Source organism: Salmo salar, chromosome ssa02 (assembly GCF_905237065.1).
Source record: "Salmo salar chromosome ssa02, Ssal_v3.1, whole genome shotgun sequence".
Taxonomy (NCBI): domain Eukaryota; kingdom Metazoa; phylum Chordata; class Actinopteri; order Salmoniformes; family Salmonidae; genus Salmo; species Salmo salar.
Genome location: NC_059443.1, coordinates 28,942,546 through 28,967,097, shown reverse-complemented (window position 1 = coordinate 28,967,097; position 24,552 = coordinate 28,942,546). Strand labels below are relative to the sequence as shown.

General features: G+C 41.5%; 2 protein-coding genes and 1 non-coding gene across 4 annotated transcripts in view; 2 read left to right on the top strand and 1 right to left on the bottom strand.

Moving 5' to 3' along the window:
* Positions 1 to 8,347, top strand: part of LOC106579350 (Wilms tumor protein 1-interacting protein) — a 38,266-nt gene extending 29,919 nt beyond the window's left edge. For both annotated transcript variants that reach the window (XM_014159199.2, XM_014159196.2), the window contains 3 exons: positions 48 to 99; positions 5,817 to 5,885; positions 6,910 to 8,347. In XM_014159199.2, coding sequence (XP_014014674.1) covers positions 48 to 99; positions 5,817 to 5,885; positions 6,910 to 7,053 — 265 coding nt within the window. In that variant the 3' untranslated portion in view covers positions 7,054 to 8,347. The remainder of the gene's footprint in view (positions 1 to 47; positions 100 to 5,816; positions 5,886 to 6,909) is intronic.
* A 774-nt stretch (positions 8,348 to 9,121) lies between these two features.
* Positions 9,122 to 9,194, bottom strand: trnar-acg (transfer RNA arginine (anticodon ACG)). The gene has a single exon. It is a non-coding gene; the product is annotated as a tRNA-Arg (tRNA).
* A 146-nt stretch (positions 9,195 to 9,340) lies between these two features.
* On the top strand, positions 9,341 to 23,782 carry LOC106579366 (phosphatidylinositol-3-phosphatase SAC1-B). Its single transcript, XM_014159208.2, has 18 exons — positions 9,341 to 9,491; positions 10,056 to 10,153; positions 10,756 to 10,830; positions 10,988 to 11,115; positions 11,866 to 12,015; positions 13,752 to 13,811; positions 13,924 to 13,957; positions 14,609 to 14,710; positions 16,941 to 17,113; positions 17,285 to 17,433; positions 17,617 to 17,715; positions 17,855 to 17,993; positions 18,982 to 19,051; positions 19,237 to 19,309; positions 20,236 to 20,329; positions 20,433 to 20,525; positions 20,659 to 20,716; positions 20,973 to 23,782. The coding sequence occupies exons 1-18, from the start codon at positions 9,463 to 9,465 to the stop codon at positions 21,107 to 21,109; spliced, it is 1,761 nt and encodes a 586-aa protein (XP_014014683.1). The 5' UTR covers positions 9,341 to 9,462; the 3' UTR covers positions 21,110 to 23,782.
* The last annotated feature ends 770 nt before the right edge of the window (positions 23,783 to 24,552 follow it).

Genomic DNA, 24,552 nt, shown 5'->3' with positions numbered 1-24,552 from the left:
TTATTTCTATCAATTGATTTATCTTCGTTGTTCTCTCGTTTTCTCAGGGTCTTGGCCCCCAAATGTGCAGCATGTAACCAGCCCATTCTGCCTTCAGAGGTAAGCTCTGTTTGAACACAACATCTTCAAGTAATAGCCTAAGGACTTACACGTATACAACCATAAAATGTGTTTTTCTGATCATCTGCATGTCATGTATGATAAAAATACCAAATTGATCGGTTGACTAATAGTATAATGAACAGGGCCTGGAATGGTTCCTGTCTGCAAAGTGATTTCAACAGGATGAACTCCTGTCTGTAGTAATGATGAATGATAATCAAAATATTCAAGCATATATTATGGTTTATGATGCAAACACTTCCACTCCCATCCCATGTCGATATAGACAGTCACATTGCAACCCCTGACCTGAATCCCTCAGGGCAAAGGTTGATAACCAACCCCAGTGTTGAACCTGAGACAGGAGCCAGATGTGAGGAGAGAGTTCCTCTGGCATATCAAACGATCAAGTGTCCTACTGAGGCAGTAGCACACATCAAGTGTCCTACTGAGGCAGTACTGATCAAGTATACTACTGAGGCAGTAGCACACATCAAGTGTCCTACTGAGGCAGTAGCACACATCAAGTATCCTACTGAGGCAGTAGCAAACATCAAGTATCCTACTGAGGCAGTAGCACACATCAAGTATACTACTGAGGCAGTAGCAAACATCAAGTATCCTACTGAGGCAGTATCACACATCAAGTATCCTACTGAGGCAGTAGCAAACATCAAGTATCCTACTGAGGCAGTAGCACACATCAAGTATACTACTGAGGCAGTAGCAAACATCAAGTATCCTACTGAGGCAGTAGCACACATCAAGTATCCTACTGAGGCAGTAGCAAACATCAAGTATCCTACTGAGGCAGTAGCACACATCAAGTATCCTACTGAGGCAGTAGCACACATCAAGTATCCTACTGAGGCAGTAGCAAACATCAAGTATCCTACTGAGGCAGTAGCAAACATCAAGTATCCTACTGAGGCAGTAGCACACATCAAGTATACTACTGAGGCAGTAGCAAACATCAAGTATCCTACTGAGGCAGTAGCACACATCAAGTATACTACTGAGGCAGTAGCAAACATCAAGTATCCTACTGAGGCAGTAGCACACATCAAGTATCCTACTGAGGCAGTAGCAAACATCAAGTATACTACTGAGGCAGTAGCACACATCAAGTATCCTACTGAGGCAGTAGCAAACATCAAGTATCCTACTGAGGCAGTAGCACACATCAAGTATACTACTGAGGCAGTAGCAAACATCAAGTATCCTACTGAGGCAGTAGCACACATCAAGTATACTACTGAGGCAGTAGAAAACATCAAGTATCCTACTGAGGCAGTAGCAAACAATCAAGTATCCTACTGAGGCAGTAGCACACATCAAGAATCCTACTGAGGCAGTAGCAAACAATCAAGAATCCTACTGAGGCAGTAGCACACATCAAGTATCCTACTGAGGCAGTAGCAAACATCAAGTATCCTACTGAGGCAGTAGCACACATCAAGTATACTACTGAGGCAGTAGAAAACATCAAGTATCCTACTGAGGCAGTAGCAAACAATCAAGTATCCTACTGAGGCAGTAGCACACATCAAGAATCCTACTGAGGCAGTAGCAAACAATCAAGAATCCTACTGAGGCAGTAGCACACATCAAGTATACTGCTGAGGCAGTAGCACACATCAAGTATCCTACTGAGGCAGGAGCAAACATCAAGTATCCTACTGAGGCAGTAGCACACATCAAGTATCCTACTGAGGCAGTAGCACACATCAAGTATCCTACTGAGGCAGTAGCACACATCAAGTATCCTACTGAGGCAGTAGCAAATGATCAAGAATCCTACTGAGGCAGTAGGAAACGGATCAAGTATCCTACTGAGGCAGTAGGAAACGGATAAAGAATCCTACTGAGGCAGTAGGAAACGGATCAAGTATCCTACTGAGGCAGTAGGAAACGATCAAGTATCCTACTGAGGCAGAAGGAAACGATCAAGTATCCTACTCAGGCAGAAGCAAACGATCAAGTATCCTACTGAGGCAGAAGCAAACGATTAAGTATCCTACTGAGGCAGTAGAAAACGATCAAGGATCCTACTGAGGCAATAGCAAACGATCAAGTCTGCTCCTATCCTAGGTCAGGTTGTAGTGCAGGAGAAGGAGGAAGGGGTGTGCTGTGTTTTAATATGTTGCATATGAGCAGGTATCCCTGTAAGCAACTGTTTGGATGTAGAGGGACTTGAAAGGGATCTCAGGCATGATGATCAGCTTCCCCTCTTTAAACATTTGGAACTCGTCTCTGAAGTCTCGCTCTGTAATGAACACGATGGGAGACAGAGAGCTGGTTTCAAGCACAGGGTGCAGCAGGTGTTTATTTGTAAAAGACCACAGGAGGAGGCAGGTAGCTGGGTCCAGGGGCAGGCAGAAGGTCATACACAGGGGGTCCAAAAAAGCAACAGTACAGGCAGGGAAAAGGATAGTAACGCCGTCCGGGAGATCAGGCAATAGGTTGACAACAGGAAATCCGATAGGCTAAAGTACAAGCAGGGAAAAGTAAAAAACTATCATACATGGGAGGATTAAATGACGGTGGAAACCAGCGCTCCAAATAGAAGTGTGTCACAAAACAAACAAGAATTCAGGTGATTGGGATCTGGAGAGTGAGCTGCGTTCAGGGGATCTATGTGTTTGAGAGTGTGAGCTGGAAAGTGGGCTGGAAGGTGAGCTGCGTTCAGGGGATCTACGTGTTTGAAAGTGTGAGTTGGAAGCAGATGTTACACGCTCTCTCCTGAGCCAAGCAAGCTGCAGTCAGGATTCAGGAAGACATCAATTTTCACAGCTATTTACTCAGTCTAAGGTCTGGGCTGAAACAATAAACCAACCTGATAACAGACCTGGGAACATCTCTTGTTGTAATGGCTGCCATAGTTACACACAGGTCAGCAGACATCCCCCCCCCAACATTTTATTTATTTATTTAGTGATTGATTGAGCTGGTGCAATGGAACCAATGGAATAGTCCCAAAAGAGCAAACCCATATGATCTGGCACTCTATTCAGGCTCAATCAAACTATCAAAGTATCTGAAAGAGCACTATCTGAACCAGAGGCCCTACTAGGACACCATCCACAGAGTTGTAGATTCAGGGCTGGGCTTCTATTGGAGACCTCTGTGTGTAGGCCTACGTGGGGTGGTTTTGGGAGGGGTGTTGTTTGCATTTTTTGGTGTGTCGTTCAGATGCAGGCACTGCACCCTAACGCCTCACTCAGTGCATGACTGTTACCCTAAACGTTATCCCTCCCTCTTAAAAAAAGGTCCAAAATTAGAGTTGACTCTACAGGAATGTTGCCCCTCCTCACTGAGGCTATACGGGTAGAATTCAGAGCAGGGGGGCAGTTTGTTTTGCACGTGCATGTACTTTGTTATGAAAAATGCCAGATAAAATCATGTCTACTAGCAGGTGGTTTGTAGAAGGGACCACGGTGCAGTACAAGGGGGAGAGTTTAGAATAGCTTTTATTTAATGTGTATAACTGGTTTTAAATGAGTTGATAGATAACTGAAAATCTTCCATGTACCCTCCTGCTGAGTGTGTCTGGCTGATATAGAATATAAGAAGTCAGTTAGCTGAATAGTTAATTCTATCATAATGTCAGTTCTGACAAGCCTTACTTCATTATCACATAACAATGGTATATAACCACATGACCATGATGAATAGCTTGTGTGATGACGGTAATAATTGGTGAAAGTCTGATATATACGGAACATTCCAGCTGTAGTACCTGCCCTCTGAAGCTGTTGCAGGCTGAACCCAGACTGTCTGTCAGAAGCTGACTGTTGGTTTAGCCTTGGTCTTTGACACCTGGCTGTTTTCTCAGGTGAAGGTTCACAGTACTGTTCAGAATGCTGGTGTTGGCCAAAGGACAACTTTCTACACAACTACCATCTTGCCAATCTAGGCCTATTTGTAGGCCTATTTCAAATGCTGTAGTTTGTAAAGGTTGGATGTAAAAGGACATATATGGATGTCAGGACAAAGCCTAATTAGCTAGCCTGCTGGTTGATATATCATCAGTAATTAGCTTACTGTACATTTTAGCAATCACGGCTAACTATAGCTGAAAAAGAATCAGGCTAAATGAAAAAGCAATGGACAGAGGCCTATATTGGAAAGGGATATTTTTATCGATGGACGCTCAGCATTACAAAACAAATGTACTGTAGGCTATCTAAGGATCTCAGCATCTCAATACTGTAGGTCGTTATCAATGAAACGTCACAATAAGGTGCAGAGCGTTTGATTTGTCTGTTGGGGGGCAAGGAGGGTAGCCGCACGATATCTCTCAATATTCGCCACCATTAATTGGATATTTGAGTGATCTAAAATATAAGTGAATTATACCTTACAAGTCTGAGAGGTTTAGGTTAATTTCCCGTCCTTTGTGGGCTCTGCTTGTCAAGCAGCAGAAGGGCGCATTTGCCAATGTAAGTCTATTCTGCCCTACAAAGAAAAAAGGCAGCAACTGCTCATTCCGTGGAACTGAGAAAAATTGCTTTTATTTAACTTGGTTAAACAGTAACTTTATGCAGTTACTGCTAACATGACACCCCATTTTCTCCAAAACACAATACAATATAGGCAGGATACTTGTCCACATGATTAAGCATGTATTTAATGTAGCAAAAACGACATTAACTAATTTTTTTACCAAATGAGCAGTTACTGCCTTTTTTGTTTGGTAGGGCAGTATTGTTAGCTGATAATGTTTACTTTGCAAGCTACCAGTAGAAACGTTGTACAGTTGGCTAAACATAGTGGTAAGTAGACCAAATGTACTTTTTTCTCCAACCAACGTAGGCCTACCTAGTGAAGTTAGCTAACATGAACCCTTTTCAACAGCTAGCTACATGCCAAATGGATCGGCTACCCTCACGAATCTGAAAATACATGTGCAATTGATGTTTCTTTATCATGAAGAACATGCAGTTACTTGTTGTTTAACTCTGATAGAGTTAAATGTGGAATAATCTGAAATGTGTAGTTCTGACTATACTCTTCAAGGTGATGATATTAAAACCAAATAGTTATAACATTTATTTAACAATCCCTTAAAAACAGCATGTACAGTAGTTGTCAATGCTTTTAGTGGAGCTGGGTGGCTCCTTGCCCCCCAGCAGGCAAATCAAACGCTCTGAACCTTATTATGACGTTTTACTGATCACAACCTATGGAATCCCATTTGAATAGGATCTCTGGTTACAGGACTCTGATTGGCTGCTGCGTTTCCCACTGTCACCTGCACCTGCAGAAGATGAAAAGTGCTCTGAATTGAATGCACTCTGTTACTGCCAACATCTACTTATGGTTTTGTCCATAAAACAAACAAAACAACATTGCTGATAACTACTGAGTACAAATGTACATACTATGACTGTGATAAGTGGTTGTCTCACCCATAGAATAATTTAATAGGATCTCTATGGTCTCAACTGTCTTAAGATGCATTAACTGTCAATCGCTCTGGATCAGAGAGGCTGCTAAATGTCTACATTTTTTATATATCATTTTAAAAGTCCACTGAACAGAGCTACCTGTCACATGTTTCTCCCACACCTGACATTGGCCGCAGGAAAAATTGGAGAGTTGTCCTGGCCATGCACGCCATGTTTAACTGTTTTAAATGAACTGATCCAGCCTATACTGATAGCAACTCGGGTTCAGTGGACACTGAAAAGGCTGTCTGTTTGTCTCCACAGGGCTCTGATGAAACCATCCGAGTGGTATCCATGGATAAAGACTACCACGTGGAGTGCTATCACTGTGAAGTGGGTAAACATTAAGATACAAATTCTCTTTTCTATTTCCTTGTTGTTTTCCCTATATCCTTGTAGAGACTGGATGTTCTGTGTTGTTGGTGACAAGACTAAATGTTAAAGCTGTCATCTTAGTAAGTATATCCACTATAAAATGCCTCATTATTACTCCACATGAATATGCTTAAATACCAGGGGGTAGATCCTATACCATATGTCATCCTTCTCATCATATCAAGAACTCCATATTTCAGTCATCATTTAGTCTTTTAAAATAAACGGTAGAGAGATTTGGTTATGGGTTCTGAGATTAGTCGTCATAAAGTGTCAGGAGAATAGTCTCACTTCGTATGGTCACATATTCTGGAAAGCTATTTACTGCACACAGATCATAGACAAGGTGGTCCCAGTGCTTAATTATAGTGTTGGTACTAATTGCGAGCTAGGAAGAGGAGCTCAAGCACATGTTAATTTGCTCGTCTGTCTGATTCTCCTCAAGTGCCTCTTCTCCTGACACCCGCCTCAACAGCATTTGATTGACATATGGAGTTCTGAGAGCACTTGAAAACAAACAGCAGTGAGCCGTGTGGAGACGAGAGCTTTTGAGGATCTGTCTCTCTGAATAGCTCCAATGTGGAAGCCAGTTAAACAATTAATAGGAGTGTAGAGAGGACACCCACTGCCCTTCTCATACAGTGTATAGTCTGTGAAGCCTGCTGGGCAATTCAAGAGGATTTAAGAATCCCTTCAAGTTCTTTCGCCTTTGACAAGGTTTTGTTCTCAAAGATGTTTACATTGGAGGATAGAATGGCCCACAATTCACCTTGCTGGCATAGATAGCTATACCTCTGGGATATAGACAAATGTGTATTTTAAACCAGCGTTTTGAATGCAAATTTTGCAGTTCAGATCCCATAGAATCGGATAGATGTAGATGGAATTACAATCACCTTTTGGGGTAATGTTCAAGTGTTGTTCGATTTATTTTATAGGCTTTTCTCTTTTATCTTCCTCATCCCTCTGTGTTGGTCTGTAGGACTGTCAGATGGAGCTGAACGACGAGGAGGGGCACCGCTGCTACCCGCTGGACGGCCACCTCCTCTGCCACGCCTGCCATCTGAAGCACATCGAGCCGGGCTGTGCCTCGCCCACCGCAGCCTCCTACCAGCACCAGTTCTAGTTTTAGGATCTAGTGCATGGTGCCACCAGGTGGCCCTCTGAACTAACTGCCAATAACCAACCACAACCAATCTGCCAAAAGAATCTGTCTATAATGGTTTGAATGATAATGTATGCCTTTACTGTACATCTCTGATGTAAGTGAGGTCTCTGTTAGGGTTAATTGTGCGATTTGTTGATTGATTGATTGATTGCGTGTGTGGGAGTGTGCTTGTAAATTACCTGTTATTATTCTTTATGTAAAAATCAATTTCTCTATTGAAGACATTGTTGGAAAGTGTTGAACTTTCATCTGACACAAATGTTAATAATCTGGAAATAACAAACTTTTTTATTTTAAATATATATATATATATATATATATATATATATATATATATATATATTTAAATACCAATGCCAAAGCACAGTTATATTTTAATGACTGATACCAAGACAATTAAGCATGGAATTAAAACAATACAATTTATAGTCTCAATTAGGTGCATTGTGTGTAAATAAATATACATTTCATGTGCTTGTGTAAATATCTTGATCTTCATTTTCCCCTTTGTGTGCCACCAATTTCAGTTGCTCAGTTTGAATCAATGTATTTGTAGATACTGATACAGTAGAAATAGTTTGCATGGCTTAATAGAGAAATTGCCCAGTTTTGTTGTGTCTCTGTGTGTGGGTTATGGTGTGTTTCCATTACATTTATTACTAGAAATACATGAATTGCTCATTTTAGCTAATATGCAGGCAGTGTCTAGAAAGTCAAAGTTAGCAATTTAATACACAAACTGTACATGGTCCTTTATTATTCTATGTCAGTGGGAATCATGTTGTATTAGTATTACATTTCTATTGATAAATGAACCCTGGATGTTCTGTTCCCAACACTGATACCGGGCTAATATTCCTACTGTCCTCTGTCACACACCACTCCTAGAATATACTTTCTATTGCATTATTAACCCAAATATGGCAGTTATGTTATGTTCCGAGTCAACAATGTTTCCAAACTCCCTGCACACAATTACCACCTAAGTAAATAGATAACTAGGTTTATTCTATTCCAATAAACCCCGAATGCCCTGAACCCATTTTGGTTTGCAGTGATAAAAAAGTGACTCTAAATTATTCCGTTTTAGTAGGCTTAGTCTATCATATTTCATGATTTATTATATTTATGCTTGTTTTAAAAAATTCCCATGATCATTAATAATTTGTATTCCAGTTGCTTACTGTATTTAAAAAGGATTTGAGAGATGTCCATATGAAATATATATATAAAAAAGTGCATTGTAATAGCCTGTCAAATTGTCTGTCTCTTCTTCATGAACAAGTAGCCTATATACAACAAAAGCTTTTGCACACCTGTAGTAGGTATATCTTTACACAGGTATTTAGGATAATCCAAATAAATGTAGCCTTAAAGGGGCAATCAGCAGTTGCAACGAAGACAAAGCCCTGCCCACCACTGTTTCAGTAAAAAAATGATGGATTGGGCTGGAGAAATGTAATTCCTATCCTATTCATAGACATAGCTATGGATGCAAAATTCGTTTTTTTCCCCATGTTTTGAGGCTATACAGTGTTTATTCACATTTACTTTTTAAAAAAACATTGAGTAAAACAAGATTTTATTTTTGGTTCTGATGGGGTACGACAGTTAAACTAAATTTATGAGGCATTTCTAAATGATATTCTTCAATAATCAATGGGTACAGAGCATTAATGTATGGATATAGATACTGCTGATTGTCCCTTTAAGGCTATTAGGACACACAAAAACATATGAATACAAAAGTTTGATCAACTGTAATATGAGCAGTAACATTAGACCAGACAGCGCTGTTTTTTCAACAAGCTCGCGGCAGTGCAGAATCAAATATGCAGTAGCCCCTTGGCGAGGAAAAGGTCCGAATCAGAGGATCCGAGTCAGCCAAGAGTCGAACTCAATCAAACAACTCGTGATAGCATCGAAACAAAGAATAATGTCTTCCTTCATCATGACAACAAACAACCTATAGCTTAATCTTCGTAGAATAAAAAGATCAGAGAAGATCCGGAGAGAAAAAAAGAACCGAGCTAGCCAGGAGTCGAACCTAGAATCTTCTGATCCGTAGTCAGACGCGTTATCCATTGCGCCACTAGCCCGCTTATAACTGTAATGGGACTATCGGATTATAAAGTTTTCATGAGTTGATTTAAAGATTCGTACAAAAATAGTACGATTATTAAACGGTAACTTTGATCAACTAATGTATTTGTGTGTGCTATATAATACGTTTCTGCCTGTACTTTATCATAGTTTGCAAATTTACTACGACACTAAATGTCTGACCCTGGACGCGAACTCCGGTCCAGCCATAATATACAATGTGCACATTCATTGACACGTCACTAGGTCAGACCTCCTCTAAAGATGGCGACAGCCTACGAGAAATTCAATCTGTAAGTCTTGAAAATATATATCGTTTTCAGACTTTTATTTTCAGAAGCTAACTACTACAACTTTTTTGAAAAAAATTGCCATATTCTGATGAGAGAAAATTGCCGTAGGTGTACGTCTAGAGCTAGCTAGCAGATGATAAGCTATTTAGCTAACGTTCAACTGCAATTACAGGCTGCAGTCATTCGTATGCGGGATTTGTTTCAGTTTACAGTATTGTAGACAGTTTACAGTTATGTCAATGATGTGTAGTTGTGTTGTCCATAACAGTACTTATCTAGCTATCTGCCTTTCGATTTAATGAGTGGTAGAATGCAATCGATCTTGTTGATGAAGCAGCTAGCTAGCTAAAAAATACAGTTAGTTTAGTTGTTAGCGTTAGTTAGCCCATTGAGCCAGCTAGTATGTGTGAGCTAGCTTGTGGTGACGTTAGCCACTAAGTTGAGCTTTGCCAAATCAAGCCAATGATTTCCCTTTGTATAAGGCGGGATTCACCATGCCAGATGTTCGTCTACCAAGGTCACTGATTTTGTGTCTCCATCCTCTGTGCCCACTCTCCCCCATAGGCACACTACCCCAGAGAAGTTTTACATTGAGGCTTGTGATGACGGCTCCAATGATGTATTGTCCATTGACAGGGTGTCCACAGAAATGATCCTCACCGGTATGTTGAGTAGGCTGTGTTTGTGCGGTCTTATGCTGACCAAAGTCCACTTTATATATTTTTTATTTTATTTAACTAGGCATGTCAGATAATAACATTCTTATTTACAATGATGGCCTACCAAAAGGCCTCCTGTGGGGATGGGATTAAAATTACATTTAATAAAATATAAGACAAAACACATCACGACGAGAGACAACACTACATAGAGAGAGACCTAAGATGACACACAGCATGGTAGCAACACAACATGACAACGACATGGTAGCAGCACAAAAGAGGGTACAAACATTGTTGGGCACAGACAACCGCACAAAGGGCAAGAAGGTAGAGAAAACAATACACCATGCAAAGCAGCCACAACTGTCAGTAAGTGTCCATGATTTGAAGAGATTGAGATAACTGTCCTGTTTGAGTGTTTGTTGCAGCTTGTTCCAGTCGCTAGCTGCAGCAAACTGAAAAGATGAGTGAATGGTGGTTTGTGATCATAAAGGCAATGAAAAAATGATGTGGGTCAGTTGGTAGATCACTGTACTTGCAACAGCAGAGTTATAGGTTTGATCAGTAAAAAAAAAAGTGATTATTTGTCTCTGTCCCTCTAGTGAGGAAGGACATTCCTCCCCATGCGGTCACCAGGCCAATATGTGGGATTATGGGAACTATCCGTCTGGTGGCAGGTAGGTTCAATCTTGCACTCATTCAACGTGAGTCAGTTCAGACTCTCCAGTAAAATATCCATTGAGAAGACTTTACCTGTGTATTACACACAAATGTTCTCAACAGAGTGAGTGTTTACTTTAGCGACACCTGTGCCCCTCTGCCTACCCTCCCCAGGCACGTACCTCATCGTTATCACAAAGAAGAAGAAGGTGGGTGACCTGTTGGGCCATGCCGTGTGGAAGGCTATGGACTTTGACGTTATCTCTTACAAGAAGACTGTGCTGCACCTGACAGACAACCAGGTAGGGAGGTGTGAGTTGGGGCCCCAGTGCCAGCCCACAAGCACCCAAGCTCAACATGACTGTGGATGTTTCAGGCCAAGAAGAGAGCCTTTCACAATGATTCCTTGTTAATGACAGTGGGTTGTTTTGATGTGGATGTTGACCAGTCAAAAACCCTAGCCTGATACTCTGGGTTATTTGCTAGCTGCAGAAGTCACTTTCCTTCACTACTGTATGTGACCAATACGAAAGCAGCATATTGGACAGAGAATGCTAGGCATCTGCTCTGACATAGATGCCCTGTGTTGAATTGGCTATGGAGCCGGTCAACGACAGACAGTGTGTCTGTAGACAGTCGAGTGTATGTGAAGGGCAAAGCTTTCTATCAGTCAGAGAAAGAGACCCCTTCTCACAGACAGAACAAGTACTGCTTTAAGACGGTATCATGTAGCTGTTACAAGAACACTCTGTTCTGTCCCCAAGTCTAGACAAGTGTTTCTCTATTAGTGGGCATCTCTATGTTGGCTTCTAGTTGAATTATTGTTGGAGGATATGTTATTTATAGTATATATTTATACTATATCAGTTTAGATTCCTTGTATATATTATTTTAGAAATATAGTGGTCATCCGATACTTTCTCACCACTGTTCCACCTAACTTCTGTTTTGCTTTCCTTCTTCAACCTGCCTCCTGACCTCTCACCTTTGACCTCTGTGCTGTCCTTGTTCAACCTGCCTCCTGACCCATCTTTGACCTCTGACCCCATCAGATGCAGGACAACAAAGCCTTCCTCTCCATGATCAACAGTGTTCTGCTCACAGACGGCTTCTACTTTGCTACAGACTACGACCTGACCCACACTCTGCAGAGACTTGCCAACACCAGCCCTGAGTTCCAGGAGATGAGCCTGCTGGAAAGGGTGAGAGAATGGAGATATATATATATATATATATATATATATTACAGTTGAAGTTGGAAGTTTACATACACCTTACCCAAATACATTTTAAACTCAGTTTTTCACAATTCCTGACATCTAATCCTAGTGAAAATTCCCTGTCTTAGGTCAGTTAGGATCACCACTTTATTTTAAGAATGTGAAATGTCAGAATAATAGAGAGAATGATTTATTTCAGCTTTTATTTCTTTCATCACATTCCCAGTGGATCAGAAGTTTACATACACTAATTTGGTAGCATTGCCTTTAAATTGTTTAACTTGGGTCAAACATTTCGAGTAGCCTTCCACAAGCTTCCCACAATAAGTTGGGTGAATTTTGGCCCATTCCTCCTGACAGAGCTGGTGTAACTGAGTCAGGTTTGTAGGCTTCCTTGCCAGCACATGCTTTTTCAGTTGTGCCCACATATTTTCTAAGGGATTGAGGTCGGGGCTTTGTGATGGCCACTCCAATACCTTGACTTTGTTGTCCTTAAGCCATTTTGCCACAACTTTGGAAGTATGCTTGGGGTCATTGTCCATTTGGAAGACCCATTTGCGACCAAGCTTTAACTTCCTGACAGATGTCTTGAGATGTTGCTTCAATATCCACATAATTTTCCTAACTCATGATGCCATCTATTTTGTGAAGTGCACCAGTCCCTCCTGCCAGTGCCGGCTTGCAAGCCTCCCCCTTTTTCCTCCAAACATAACGATGATCATTATGGCCAAACAGTTCTAATTTGTTTCATTAGAGCAGAGGACATTTCTCCAAAAAGTACGATCTTTGTCCCCATGTGCAGTTGCAAACCGTAGTCTGGCTTTTTTATGGCGGTTTTGGAGCAGTGGCTTCTTCCTTGCTGAGCGGCGATTCCGGTTATGTCGATATAGGACTCGTTTTACTGTGGATATAGGCACTTTTGTACCTGTTTCCTCCAGCATCTTCACAAGGTCCTTTGCTGTTGTTCTGGGATTGATTTGCACTTTTCGCACCAAAGTACGTTCATCAGAACGCGCCTCCTTCCTGAGCGGTATGACGGCTGCGTGGTCCCATGGTGTTTATACTTGCGTACTATTGTTTGTACAGATGAACGTGGTACCTTCAGGCGTTTGGAAATTGCTCCCAAGGATGAACCAGACTTGTCGAGGTCTATTTCTTTTGATTTTTCCCATGATGTCAAGCAAAGGCACGGAGTTTGAAAGGTAGGCCTTGAAATACATCCACAGGTACACCTCCAGTTGACTCAAATTATGTCAATTACCCTATCAGAAGCTTCTAAAGCCATGACATCACTTTCTGGAATTTTCCATGCTGTTTAAAGGCACAGTCAACTTGGTGTATGTAAACTTCTGACCCACTGGAATTGTGATACAGTGAAATAATCTGTCTGTAAACAATTGTTGGAAAATGTACTTGTCATGCACAAAGTAGATGTCCTACCCGACTTTCCAAAACTAGTTTGTTAACAAGAAATGTATAGAGTGGTTGAAAAACAAGTTTTAATGACTCCAACCTAAGTGTATGTAAACTTCCGACTTCAACTGTATGAGGGAGGAAAATAATGTAAAAACATGTTTCCAATTGGAGATACATTCATGAAAACACGAGTAATGTGTTTGTGCTTGTGTTTTATACAGGTGCAGATATTTCCTATGCAGGGCATGTGGAAACAAGTTGAATGGTATGATAAAGATGTGTTTTCTTGCCCTCGTTTTTAGGCAGATCAACGGTTTGTGTGGAATGGTCACCTGTTGAGAGAATTCATGCCACAGCCAGAGGTAAGGACAGAACTGACATGTTAACCACTTGTGGTAAATATAAAATGAATACGCTCCAGTAAAGATCTTATGATCTTTCTAAACTGCATTGTCTCTTTTCTTCTCTTGACAGCTGCACAGGTTTGCTTACCCAGTTGTCCACGGCTGTATCCTTTCATGCTTTTTTTATGTTACAAACTCCGGATGAAGACTTTTCCCTCCTTTTCAATTCTCATAAACAGGAAGACCTCATTACCACCTCCTGTAAGACAACAGATATTACCCATGTGAGAGATGTCATTCACGGGGCGGTTGTTTACAGTGACTGAACTGTTAAACAGCATTGCAGTTTAAACCCTGTAATCTGTCATTGGTTGGAAATCTACCCTCTGTGATGGGAACACACTAGATCACATGGTCATTTTTACGTTCATATTTTGCATGGGGTTTAGCAGTCTGAGTGACAGGTTGTAAAGCCCATTACTCTGGATTAGTCTTGTCATTCTTTTCCCTGAGGAACTTAAACTGTTTGACAGCCCATGAATATCAATAAAGTTAACTTGCGGTTTGCTCCTTTAGCCTTAAGGGGGAGCTAGAGATTCATAAAGGTGGCATTATAATTGGGAAATTAGGGATATTGTATTCACAGACAATGGAAAGTGGATCCATTGACCTATGATGGAGCCCACATTTCTAAGCATCACAACAGTCCCAACTCAAACATTTTCTGAGAAGGAGGTAGAGAAAGGTTGAATTCAGGAGGTAAAGTTAGGCTTTAAAGGTTAAGACCGTGTTGTCCCTAACCATGTGTTGTCCAGTCATCATTATGAAGTCCTGCTGCATCAATGGGAAGATCTTTGACTGGAACATCATCTCCAGGCGGAGCTGCTTCAGGGCTGGAGTACGTTACTACGTCAGAGGTGACTGACTCCAAATCCACCAGCACGTCTAACTGGAGCTTTCTGACTAAAGCAGGGATGATAGACAATCTTTTCCACAGTGGACGCTGTGGGTGCAGGGGTTTTTGTTCCAGCCAAACAGTAATATATACAGTACCAGTCAAAAGTTTGGACACGTCTACAATTTCAAGGGTTTTTCTATTTTGTAGAATAATAGTGAAGACATCAAAACTATGAAATAACACATGGAATCATGTAGTAACCCTTTGCCTTGATGACAGCTTTGCACACTCTTGGCGTTCTCTCAACCAGCTTTTCCAACAGTCTTGAAGGAGTTCCCACATATGCTGAGCACTTGTTGGCTGCTTTTCCTTCACTCTGCGGTCCAACTCATCTCAATTGGGTTGAGGTCGGGTGATTGTAGAGGCCAGGTCATCTGATGCAGCACTCCATCACTCTCCTTCTTGGTCGAATAGCCTTTACACAGCCTGGAGGTGTGTTGGGTCATTGTCCTGTTGGAAAACAAATGATAGTCCCGCTAACCGCAAACCAGATGGGATGGCATATTGCTGCAGAATGCTGTGGTAGCCATGCTGGTTAAGTGTGCCTTGAATACTAAATAAATCACAGACGGTGTCACCAGCAAAGCACCATCACACCTCCTCCATGCTTCACGGTGGGAACCACGCATGCGGAGATCATCCGTTCACCAACTCTGCGTCTCACAAAGACACAGCGGTTGGAACCAAAAATCTAAAATTTGGACTCATCAGACCAAAGGACAGATTTCCACCGGTCTAATGTCCATTGCTTGTGTTTCTTGGCTCAAGCATGTCTCCTTATTGATGTATTTTAGTAGTGGTTTCTTTGCAGCAATTTGACCATGAAGGCCTGATTCACGCGGTGTCCTCTGAACAGTTTATTTTGAGATGTGTCTGTTACTTGAACTCTTAGTATTTATTTGGGCTGCAATTTCTGAGGCTGGTAACTCTGATGAACTTATCCTCTGCAGCTGAGGTAACTCTGGGTCTTCCTTACCTTCCTTATTTTCCTTACCTGTGGCGGTCCTCATGAGAGCCAGTTTCATCATAGTGACTGCACAAAGTTCTTGAAATTTTCCGTATTGACTGCCCTTCATGTCTTAAAGTAATGATGGACTGTCATTTCTCTTTGCTTAACTGAGCTGTTCTTGCCATAATATGGACATGGTCTTTTACCAAATAGGGCTATCTTCTGTATACCACCCCTACTTTGTCACAACAACTGATTGGCTCAAACGCTTTAAGAAGGAAAGAAATTCCGCAAATTAACTTTCAACAAGGCACACCTGTTAATTAAAATGCATTCCAGGTGACTACCTCATGAAGCTGGTTGAGAGAATGACAAGGCTGTGCAAAGCTGTCATCAAAGTACATTTTTTGTTTGCAGGGATGTTCTGAACGTTTTACTATGGTTCCCTGAAAGTTTTCCTGTTGGGTTTTTATTAACGTTCTGAGCAAATATTTCAATAGGACTTTTAACACTGCTATCTTAGTTTGGGTTAACTGTTTTGCGCAATGATGCGACACATGGAAATTCATATGCTTAGGCATTAATCATTCAAACTTTATTTTTATTTTTATTGTGGCATGGCGTAGGTGAGATTTTAACCTATGCTCTTCTGTTCTCGATCCATGGAATTAGTCCACTGCGCCACCAGGATGGAGCTAGCATGCCATATATTTTTCTAACAAATACAAAATTGTTCATTTTAGTTTAGAGTTTTTTTCCCAATGTCAAACCACTTGGAGAACGTTCCTAGAACATTACAAACATTGAAAGTCAATGTAACCATGTTTGAACTTTTAGTAAATGTTCTGTTAAGGTAATGAAATACCAAGTAAGTAACATTATTATATTTTTATTTTTTTGTCGTTCCTTAAATGTGCTGAGAATGTTCCAAAGCTATGAACTATCCTGGACCTTTCCCAGATAGTTGTGGGAAGATTATTTGCTAAATAACCATAGGACAACCACACTCTCACTAAGCTCTAAGAAACATATGGTTCTCAGAATGTTATATGCTAGCTGGGTCTTCAATCAATATTTTGATTAGTGGAATCAGGTGTTTTACAGCTGGGTTGTAACAAAACCCTGCACACACACCAGCCCTTTGCAGATAATATTGGCCTGTCCACTTCTTTATATTTTTACTGTCAAACACTCCTCACTCTGAGACGGATCATTACATAATGTCTATTTGGTCCACCAGGCATTGACTCCGAGGGTCATGCAGCTAACTTTGTGGAGACAGAGCAGATTGTCCAGTACAGTGGGGGCAAGGCCTCATTCGTTCAGACCCGAGGCTCCATCCCCTTCTACTGGTCCCAAAGACCCAACCTCAAGTACAAACCAAAACCTCAGATCAGCAAAACCATCGACCATGTAAGCTACCTGTTACAATATTTATATCATTTTTAAAATGTAATGTTCAAATGTAAAAACATTATAATGTACAGTAGTAGTCATTTAAATACAGTAAAGGTATGTGATATTGAGTATTACTATACTGAGTCAAGTCTTTCTGACCTTTATTGTCCTGTCCTGCTTTCACAGCTGGATGGCTTCCAAAGGCATTTTGACTCGCAGATCATCATTTATGGAAAGCAAGTGATTTTAAATCTGATTGACCAGAAAGGCTCAGAGAAACAATTGGAACAGGCCTTCGACAAAATGGTGTCCAGCTTGGGCAACGGCATGGTCAAGTAAGCCCTATAGCTTTTCCCCATCATTCATTCTGATCCCACTACGGCCATCTTCTTCTAACGTCATTCATGTCATTTTTTTTTTAGAGGTGAACATTCTGTCTAAAGCCATGGAACTCCAAATAAATGAAATGATGTAATTGGATTTGACCTAACTTTTCTCCCTGTACCATGCACCTCTAGGTACATAGCGTTTGACTTCCACAAGGAATGCAGTCGGATGAGGTGGCATCGCCTGCAGATCTTAGTCGATATGGTGACAGAGATGCAGGATGAGTATGGGTAAGTATTTAGTCTGCATGGCCGGTGAGATGAGTTTGTGTACTTTGTGTTCATCTCTGTCTGTGGTTTGCTGATTTGTTTTGTGACAAATGTTATTGTAAAATCAAATAGGAATCAAATTGTTTGATTGGTTGGTCAGGTACTTCCTGGTTGATGTGGATGGGAACGTTCTGGTGCAACAGGAAGGGATGTTCCGCAGTAACTGCATGGACTGTCTGGACCGTACCAACGTCATCCAGAGTCTGCTGGCACGACGCTCACTGCAGTCACAGCTGGAGGTGGGAACCACCAACCAGACACGCCCACACGGACTAGACATGTCCAATATATAGACACTCCCACTAGTTCTACACACCCCTACCACATCCATCTAGACCACAGGTGTCAAACTCATTCCACGGAGGGCCAAGTGGCAGCGGGTTCTCTCCTCCCTTGTACTTGATTGATGAATTAAGGTCACTAATTAGTAATGAACTCCCACACCTGGTTGTCTAGGTCTTAATTGAAAGGAAAAACCAAAAACCAGCAGACACTAGGCCCTCCATGGAATGAGTTTGACATCCCTGATCTATATACTTTCACCACATCTAGACTTACTCTCTGTGTCTTTGACATAAGGAGCAATGTCATGTTCCTCTCTGTTCCACCTTAGGAGTTTTAGTTTTACTGTTCAATAAAGGTGTAGACCTAGCCTCCCCTTTTACATTTTGTAAAATCAATGGTAAAAATCTTAATGGCAAACTACATTTTATGAGGAGCTCTTCCATTTTGACCTAACATAGACCTTTTGACTTGACAAAGTCAAATGTTTCACAACTTATACTACTTTGACTCACTTGACCCATATTTGCAAATGAGCAACAAACAGACAAAACAGAGACTGGAAAACCCAAACTCTATGTTGAAGGCCTCTGACTAAAGCTGCTGTCTCTGTGGACTTTGACTGTGGGCTGTTTAGTTATCTGACCCAATGTGGACTGTAAAAAGGTCAGGTCTCATCTCACCCAGGTACAATAAATACTTCAGGTACCATTGTGTTTTTTATTAAACTGTTTTAGCACTGTGGGTTAAACTGTCATTGAAACATGTATTAATAGTGTAGTAGTTAGGCTGCTGGTTGACCCACAGGGTGATGAAGGTGAAGTTGCATCAAGGTCTTTTGGGTGAACAACAGTGCTGAATCTGATGGCGACCATCTTGGTTCCACCTTGCCCCCTGTAGTCAGGCCACTGCAGTATCTCACCACACATCTTTGTTTATCTGCAGCGACTGGGAGTTCTCCACATGGGCCAGAGGATTGAAGATCAGGCCGACTTCGAGAAGATCTACAAAAATGGTGATCCTCAGCTGAAATCTGCACATTTTCCTACCCCTCTGCCACAACGAGCACAGCATTGTCTTCCTTATGAGACTATTCCAACACTATGGTTTAACATGATTGAAATCCTCCCCTTTTTCCACTGACTAAATCTTTTTTTGTTTTCTATTTCTTCCTCTCCCTCTCACCCTTGCTCGCTGCAGCGTGGGCAGACAATGCCAATGCGTGTGCCAAGCAGTATGCTGGCACAGGGGCCTTGAAGACAGACTTCACAAGGTGAGGGAGAAGGCTCACGTGTTTCTTGCTAATCTGGGGATTAGCAAACTAAGGTACAGGACTGGCTCTTCATAGAAACGCACTCCATTTCATCAGGAAATCACTGAGTTCACCTGGCTGTAGGAGGATATGGATTCCAATAGAACTTGTCCATTATACAATGACAGAGAACTAGTTGTCTTTCTGCTGGCACAGTACCATCCCACTGTCAGTCACACCCCACTGTCAGTCACACCCCACACACCCATGAAGTTAACTAGTTGTCGTTCTGCTGGCACAGTACCATCCCACTGTCAGTCACACCCCACACACCCATGAAATTAACTAGTTGTCGTTCTGCTGGCACAGTACCATCCCACTGTCAGTCACACCCCACACACCCATGAAGTTAACTAGTTGTCGTTCTGCTGGCACAGTACCATCCCACTGTCAGTCACACCCCACACACCCATGAAATTAACTAGTTGTCTTTCTGCTGGCACAGTACCATCCCACTGTCAGTCACACCCCACACACCCATGAAATTAACTAGTTGTCTTTCTGCTGGCACAGTACCATCCCACTGTCAGTCACATCCCACTGTCAGTCACACCCCACACACCCATGAAGTTAACTAGTTGTCTTTCTGCTGGCACAGTACCATCCCACTGTCAGTCATACCCCACACCCATGAAGTTGGCCATGCATTATTGGCTATGAACTACATCAAAACATCATACTGGTTTTGCTGATGAGTATTGATTGGACTGGTGCCTTAAGAACAGGGAGGAGTAGGATGTTTTGCTTGTGGCCTTTGTGATAACCAGGAAGACAACTCTGAGTAAGAGTGTGCTCAGGAAAGGGTGGAGGATGACGATGATGATTATTTGTGGTATGTGTGAGAGATGATTATGACAGGGATGACTGAAGCGTTGCTCATGTCTCAGAACAGGGAAGAGGACACAATGGGGGCTGGTGATGGACGGCTGGAACTCCATGATCAGATACTACAAGAACAACTTCTCAGACGGCTTCAGACAGGTCTGTGTCTAGTGTGCGTGTGCGGCAGTTATTAGTCATGTTTTTGTAAATCCTTGACGTGTGTGTGGTAACTGATAATTGAGACATCTCTCCTGATCATCAGGACTCTATTGATCTGTTCCTGGGTAACTATGCCATTGATGAGGCAGACATGACCACACCCCTTCACGAGACCAAAGACTGGAAGTTCCTCACGGTGAGATCTGATTGGCTAGGCTTGATCAGTGCTATGTATACTGATTGGCTACAATATGTGTTGGTTTCAGTCACAGGCGTAGATTGAGATTCCGTTATCTTATTTAACTCCTGTTTCCCCTCTCCCCCTCTAGTTGCCCATTATCATGGTTGTGGCATTCTCCATGTGTATCATCTGCCTCCTCATGGCTGGTAAGACAGCAGTGGAATCCCTTGTCAATTCTGCATTGAATCCTAATAAGGGCATGGAATTTGTTTGAAAATTCTAGTTACACCTGCACCGATCTCAAGTTAGGATTTGGTCCATAAACACATTTTGCAGTACTTCATTTTACAATACTGTTTCCACTTGTACTAAACTGGTATTGACTAGGCAAGTATGTGCTATCAATGGGTACTTTTTCGGTACTTAGTTATTACCCATAGTGACCCTCTGTGTCCCCCTCAGGTGACACGTGGACGGAGACCCTGGCGTATGTGCTGTTCTGGGGCACAGCTAGCTTCGTGACGGCCGGCGTCATCCTCTTCAACGGTCGGGAGTTTGTAGACGCGCCCAAGCTGGTCCAGAAGGAGAAGATGGACTGAATGTGTGCGTGTGGAAAGCAGCTACGCCCCACAGACTTCTCCTCTTCCACTTCATCCCACTCTTCTTCATCATCGTACCCTCAGCATCAGAGGGCCTGGAGCCTGTACTGATTACTGAGCAAAAGGCATGAGGAAGAGGAGGAGGAGAGTGAGGGTGGGGTGAGAGAAAGGCCAGGTGTATGATATAGGGCTATGAAGCATACAGGGACTCGCTCTGCACTGGCCTGCTGCTGTCCACACCACTAAGCACATTGTTTGGGCTGGGGCTGCCCTACCCTTGTTCATAGACTGACTGTATAAGCTGAAAACTGTCTGATTTTATGATACAATACCCCACTACGGTAACACAGTTACCCCTCTGCACGGAATGCATATGAACGGACACTGGCACTGCTGTTGTTGCCATAGCAACTTTGACACGGGAACTACTTTTAAAAAAATCTAGCCTTTTTTGTTGTTTTTTGTTGATTTGTCGCCTTCTAGCTACATCATGTCATATTTGCTCTGTTGGTTGCCATATTGTTTCAGTATCATTGCCCCTGAAGGGTTGACCTGAACATGGTGTCTTAGTGTGATAGCCACTGGCACCCAATAGGTCAGCTGTCTGACGGCCCAGCCCAAGCCATGATCCCAAAACTAGCTCACCAATAGTCATGGAGAGAATGTGCTAGCTGGCCAATAGGCAGGAAGAGAATGTGCTAGCTGGCCAGTGATTGGGAAGAGAATGTGCTAGCTGGCCAATGGTTGTTGAGGAAATGTTCTAGCTGGCCAATAGTTGGGGAGAGAATGGGCTGAACTGTTTCAATAGGGAACTTTAGTTATGGTGTCCCACCACCGTTAATGTCATTGTAACTGGCCATACTATTCTCAATCACTGCACTTCTGAGTGCACAGACAGACCCTCCATGGGTTTCACATGAGGATTCCTCTGAGATGTGACGAGAGGAATGTTTGTCTGTCTGACTGTCTAGTCTTCCTAGGTATGGAAAGCTTCATGAAACAGCTGGAAAGACAAATCCTCATTAGTTTCTGACAACTAAAAGGTGTGAGAGAGCATCAAACTATATACTATAGTGAGTAGGATCTGTCTTTGACCAGTAGACTTGGAGGCCCAGACCTAGGCTAATAATGAAGCATGGATTTAAAGGTCCAATGCAGCCATTTTTTATCTCAATATCAAATCATTTCTGGGTAACAACTAAGTACCTTACTGTTATTGTTTTCAATTAAAATGGTTGAAAATAAAATAATTGTCTGGGAATGGTTTTGGGGGAGGGGGAAGCTGAGCTTGCTGTTATTGGCAGAGAGGTTTGGAAATTTTTCTTATTCATCTATTAACTCATTTTTACTGTCTGGTGATGTCACCAGGCAGGTCAAAACTCCATCCCACCAAAACAGGCTGAAATTTCAGGCGGTCTTTTCAAACACTAGAAGATCATTATAATTTCACAGTATTATTCCAACCTGGAAATATATATTAAACACGGAAAATATAGTTTTTGACTGAACTGGGCATTTAAACGAACCAAAGTCTCATGGGGCATTGAGGATTTTAAATGCCACTTGTCCCCTAAGACGATTTCTTTGTTTTAGTGTATCTCTGGGTGGGAATGTGAACTGTTGCTCTCTCTTACACAATCTTTCTCTATATTATTCAACCTTTGATTATTGGCTGTTCTGTAGCACTAGCCCCAAGTCAAATTATGCTGCCTTACCACAGGTCATTATAAGAGACAGGGTGTTTAGTAGCAGGATTGGGGCCAATTCCATATAAATTCAATTCAGGAAGTAAAATCCAATTCACAATTGTATTCTCATTGAAAAGCATTGAGAACATGTTTAATTGGAATGGGAATTTCAGTTTACTTCCTGAATTGAAATTAAATTGAGCCCAAACCTGGTGTATAGTGTACGTAATCATTACAGGATCACACTTATCTTACCTGCTGTCAGAGTGCTGCCACCTGCTGATCTGAGAATGTTAAAGTATGTAATATTAAATTGATTATATTGCCGCTTATGTGTCTTTCCACTTCAACTGTAGTGGTACAAAATGACAATGAGATAGAGTACGTATGTCCTATAACTTTAAATGTAGTGGTCCAATAATACATTGGTGTATGGCTACTATGATAATGCATATTCCAGTTATTATGCTTCTCAAAGCTACATATTGAAATGGATCACTTGCTGTAGCGGTACACATTGGATGCCATGCAAATGGACAACAGTACATTCCGCTGTGCATTATCAGCCATAAGCCTATCAAATTCAAGAATCAGACAGGATAGTGTCTCTTGCTGATCTGTGTTTTTAAACAGATGATTTAGGTGCCATGTAAACCCAGATACAATTTAATGTAATGACAAAGCATTGTATGCTTGTAAGAATGATGTGCTATTTAAGCTGAGTAATGTTTGAGCGGTTTTAGACATATTTTTGGTTTGACTGCTTTACCAATGAAAATGGGTTGCTACTGTTGGCTCAATGCAGTAATAAGAAAACAAGCTGGACCAGTTTTAATTGTTTTATAGGCCTATATTATTGTCACTTGTTTTGTTTATCAGAGGATTTATTTTGGGGGTGTTATTTTCCAGGATTTTAATTTGTTATTGTTTTTTTGTCACTTAAAACATGGTGTCCAAGAATGTGTAATAAATGTGTCATCAGTTATTCTGTTCCATTTCCTAATATTGTTCTATAGAAATTGTTAGGCTACATTTTGTGTAAAATATCTATTGTCCATAGTGTTTTCTGGTTTAGTTAAGTTTTAAGTGACAATATGGAGCATACTATTGGTACCGTAATAAGAAGCAATGTCCTTCCTTATTTCCTTTAGGGGGTAGTTTATGAATGTGTGTAGCAGTCCATTTTAGCAAGTGTATTCTTTATTAGACAATGGTTAATCATTGTCTGATTTATTTTCAGAAAACAACTGAACTGCCCGTAACTATTTTCTTGGCAGTTTTTCCGTAGGTGGCATAGTGCCACAAAGCGGTACCCACCCTTACTAGTGCTGGTACACATAGCAGAAAGTAGTTGAATTTTTGAACAAAATGTTCATACATTAGTTTGAGGATGTGCACATAAAGCCTGCTCTTGGTGTTATTCCCTCCATCTATGATGCATTGAGGCACAGTATGTCAGTATGTTGATTTTACTTGATTTTATTAGGATCCACATTAGCTGACGCCATGACGACAGCTAGTCTACCTGGGGTCTGACACTTAACAAAAAATACATTAGACTTTAAGAAACATTGACAAGTAGACAGAGACATTTAAAATACCTGAAAGGTAACATTGATCACTGAATATGATAATTGACTGTTACATCTCATTAGATCATTTTCTTGAATATTAACGTACTTTTCCCTTGAGAAATGTCAACCAACTATCACAAACCATTTTTGAGTATTTTTTTTTTAAATGGTGTCCGCCACA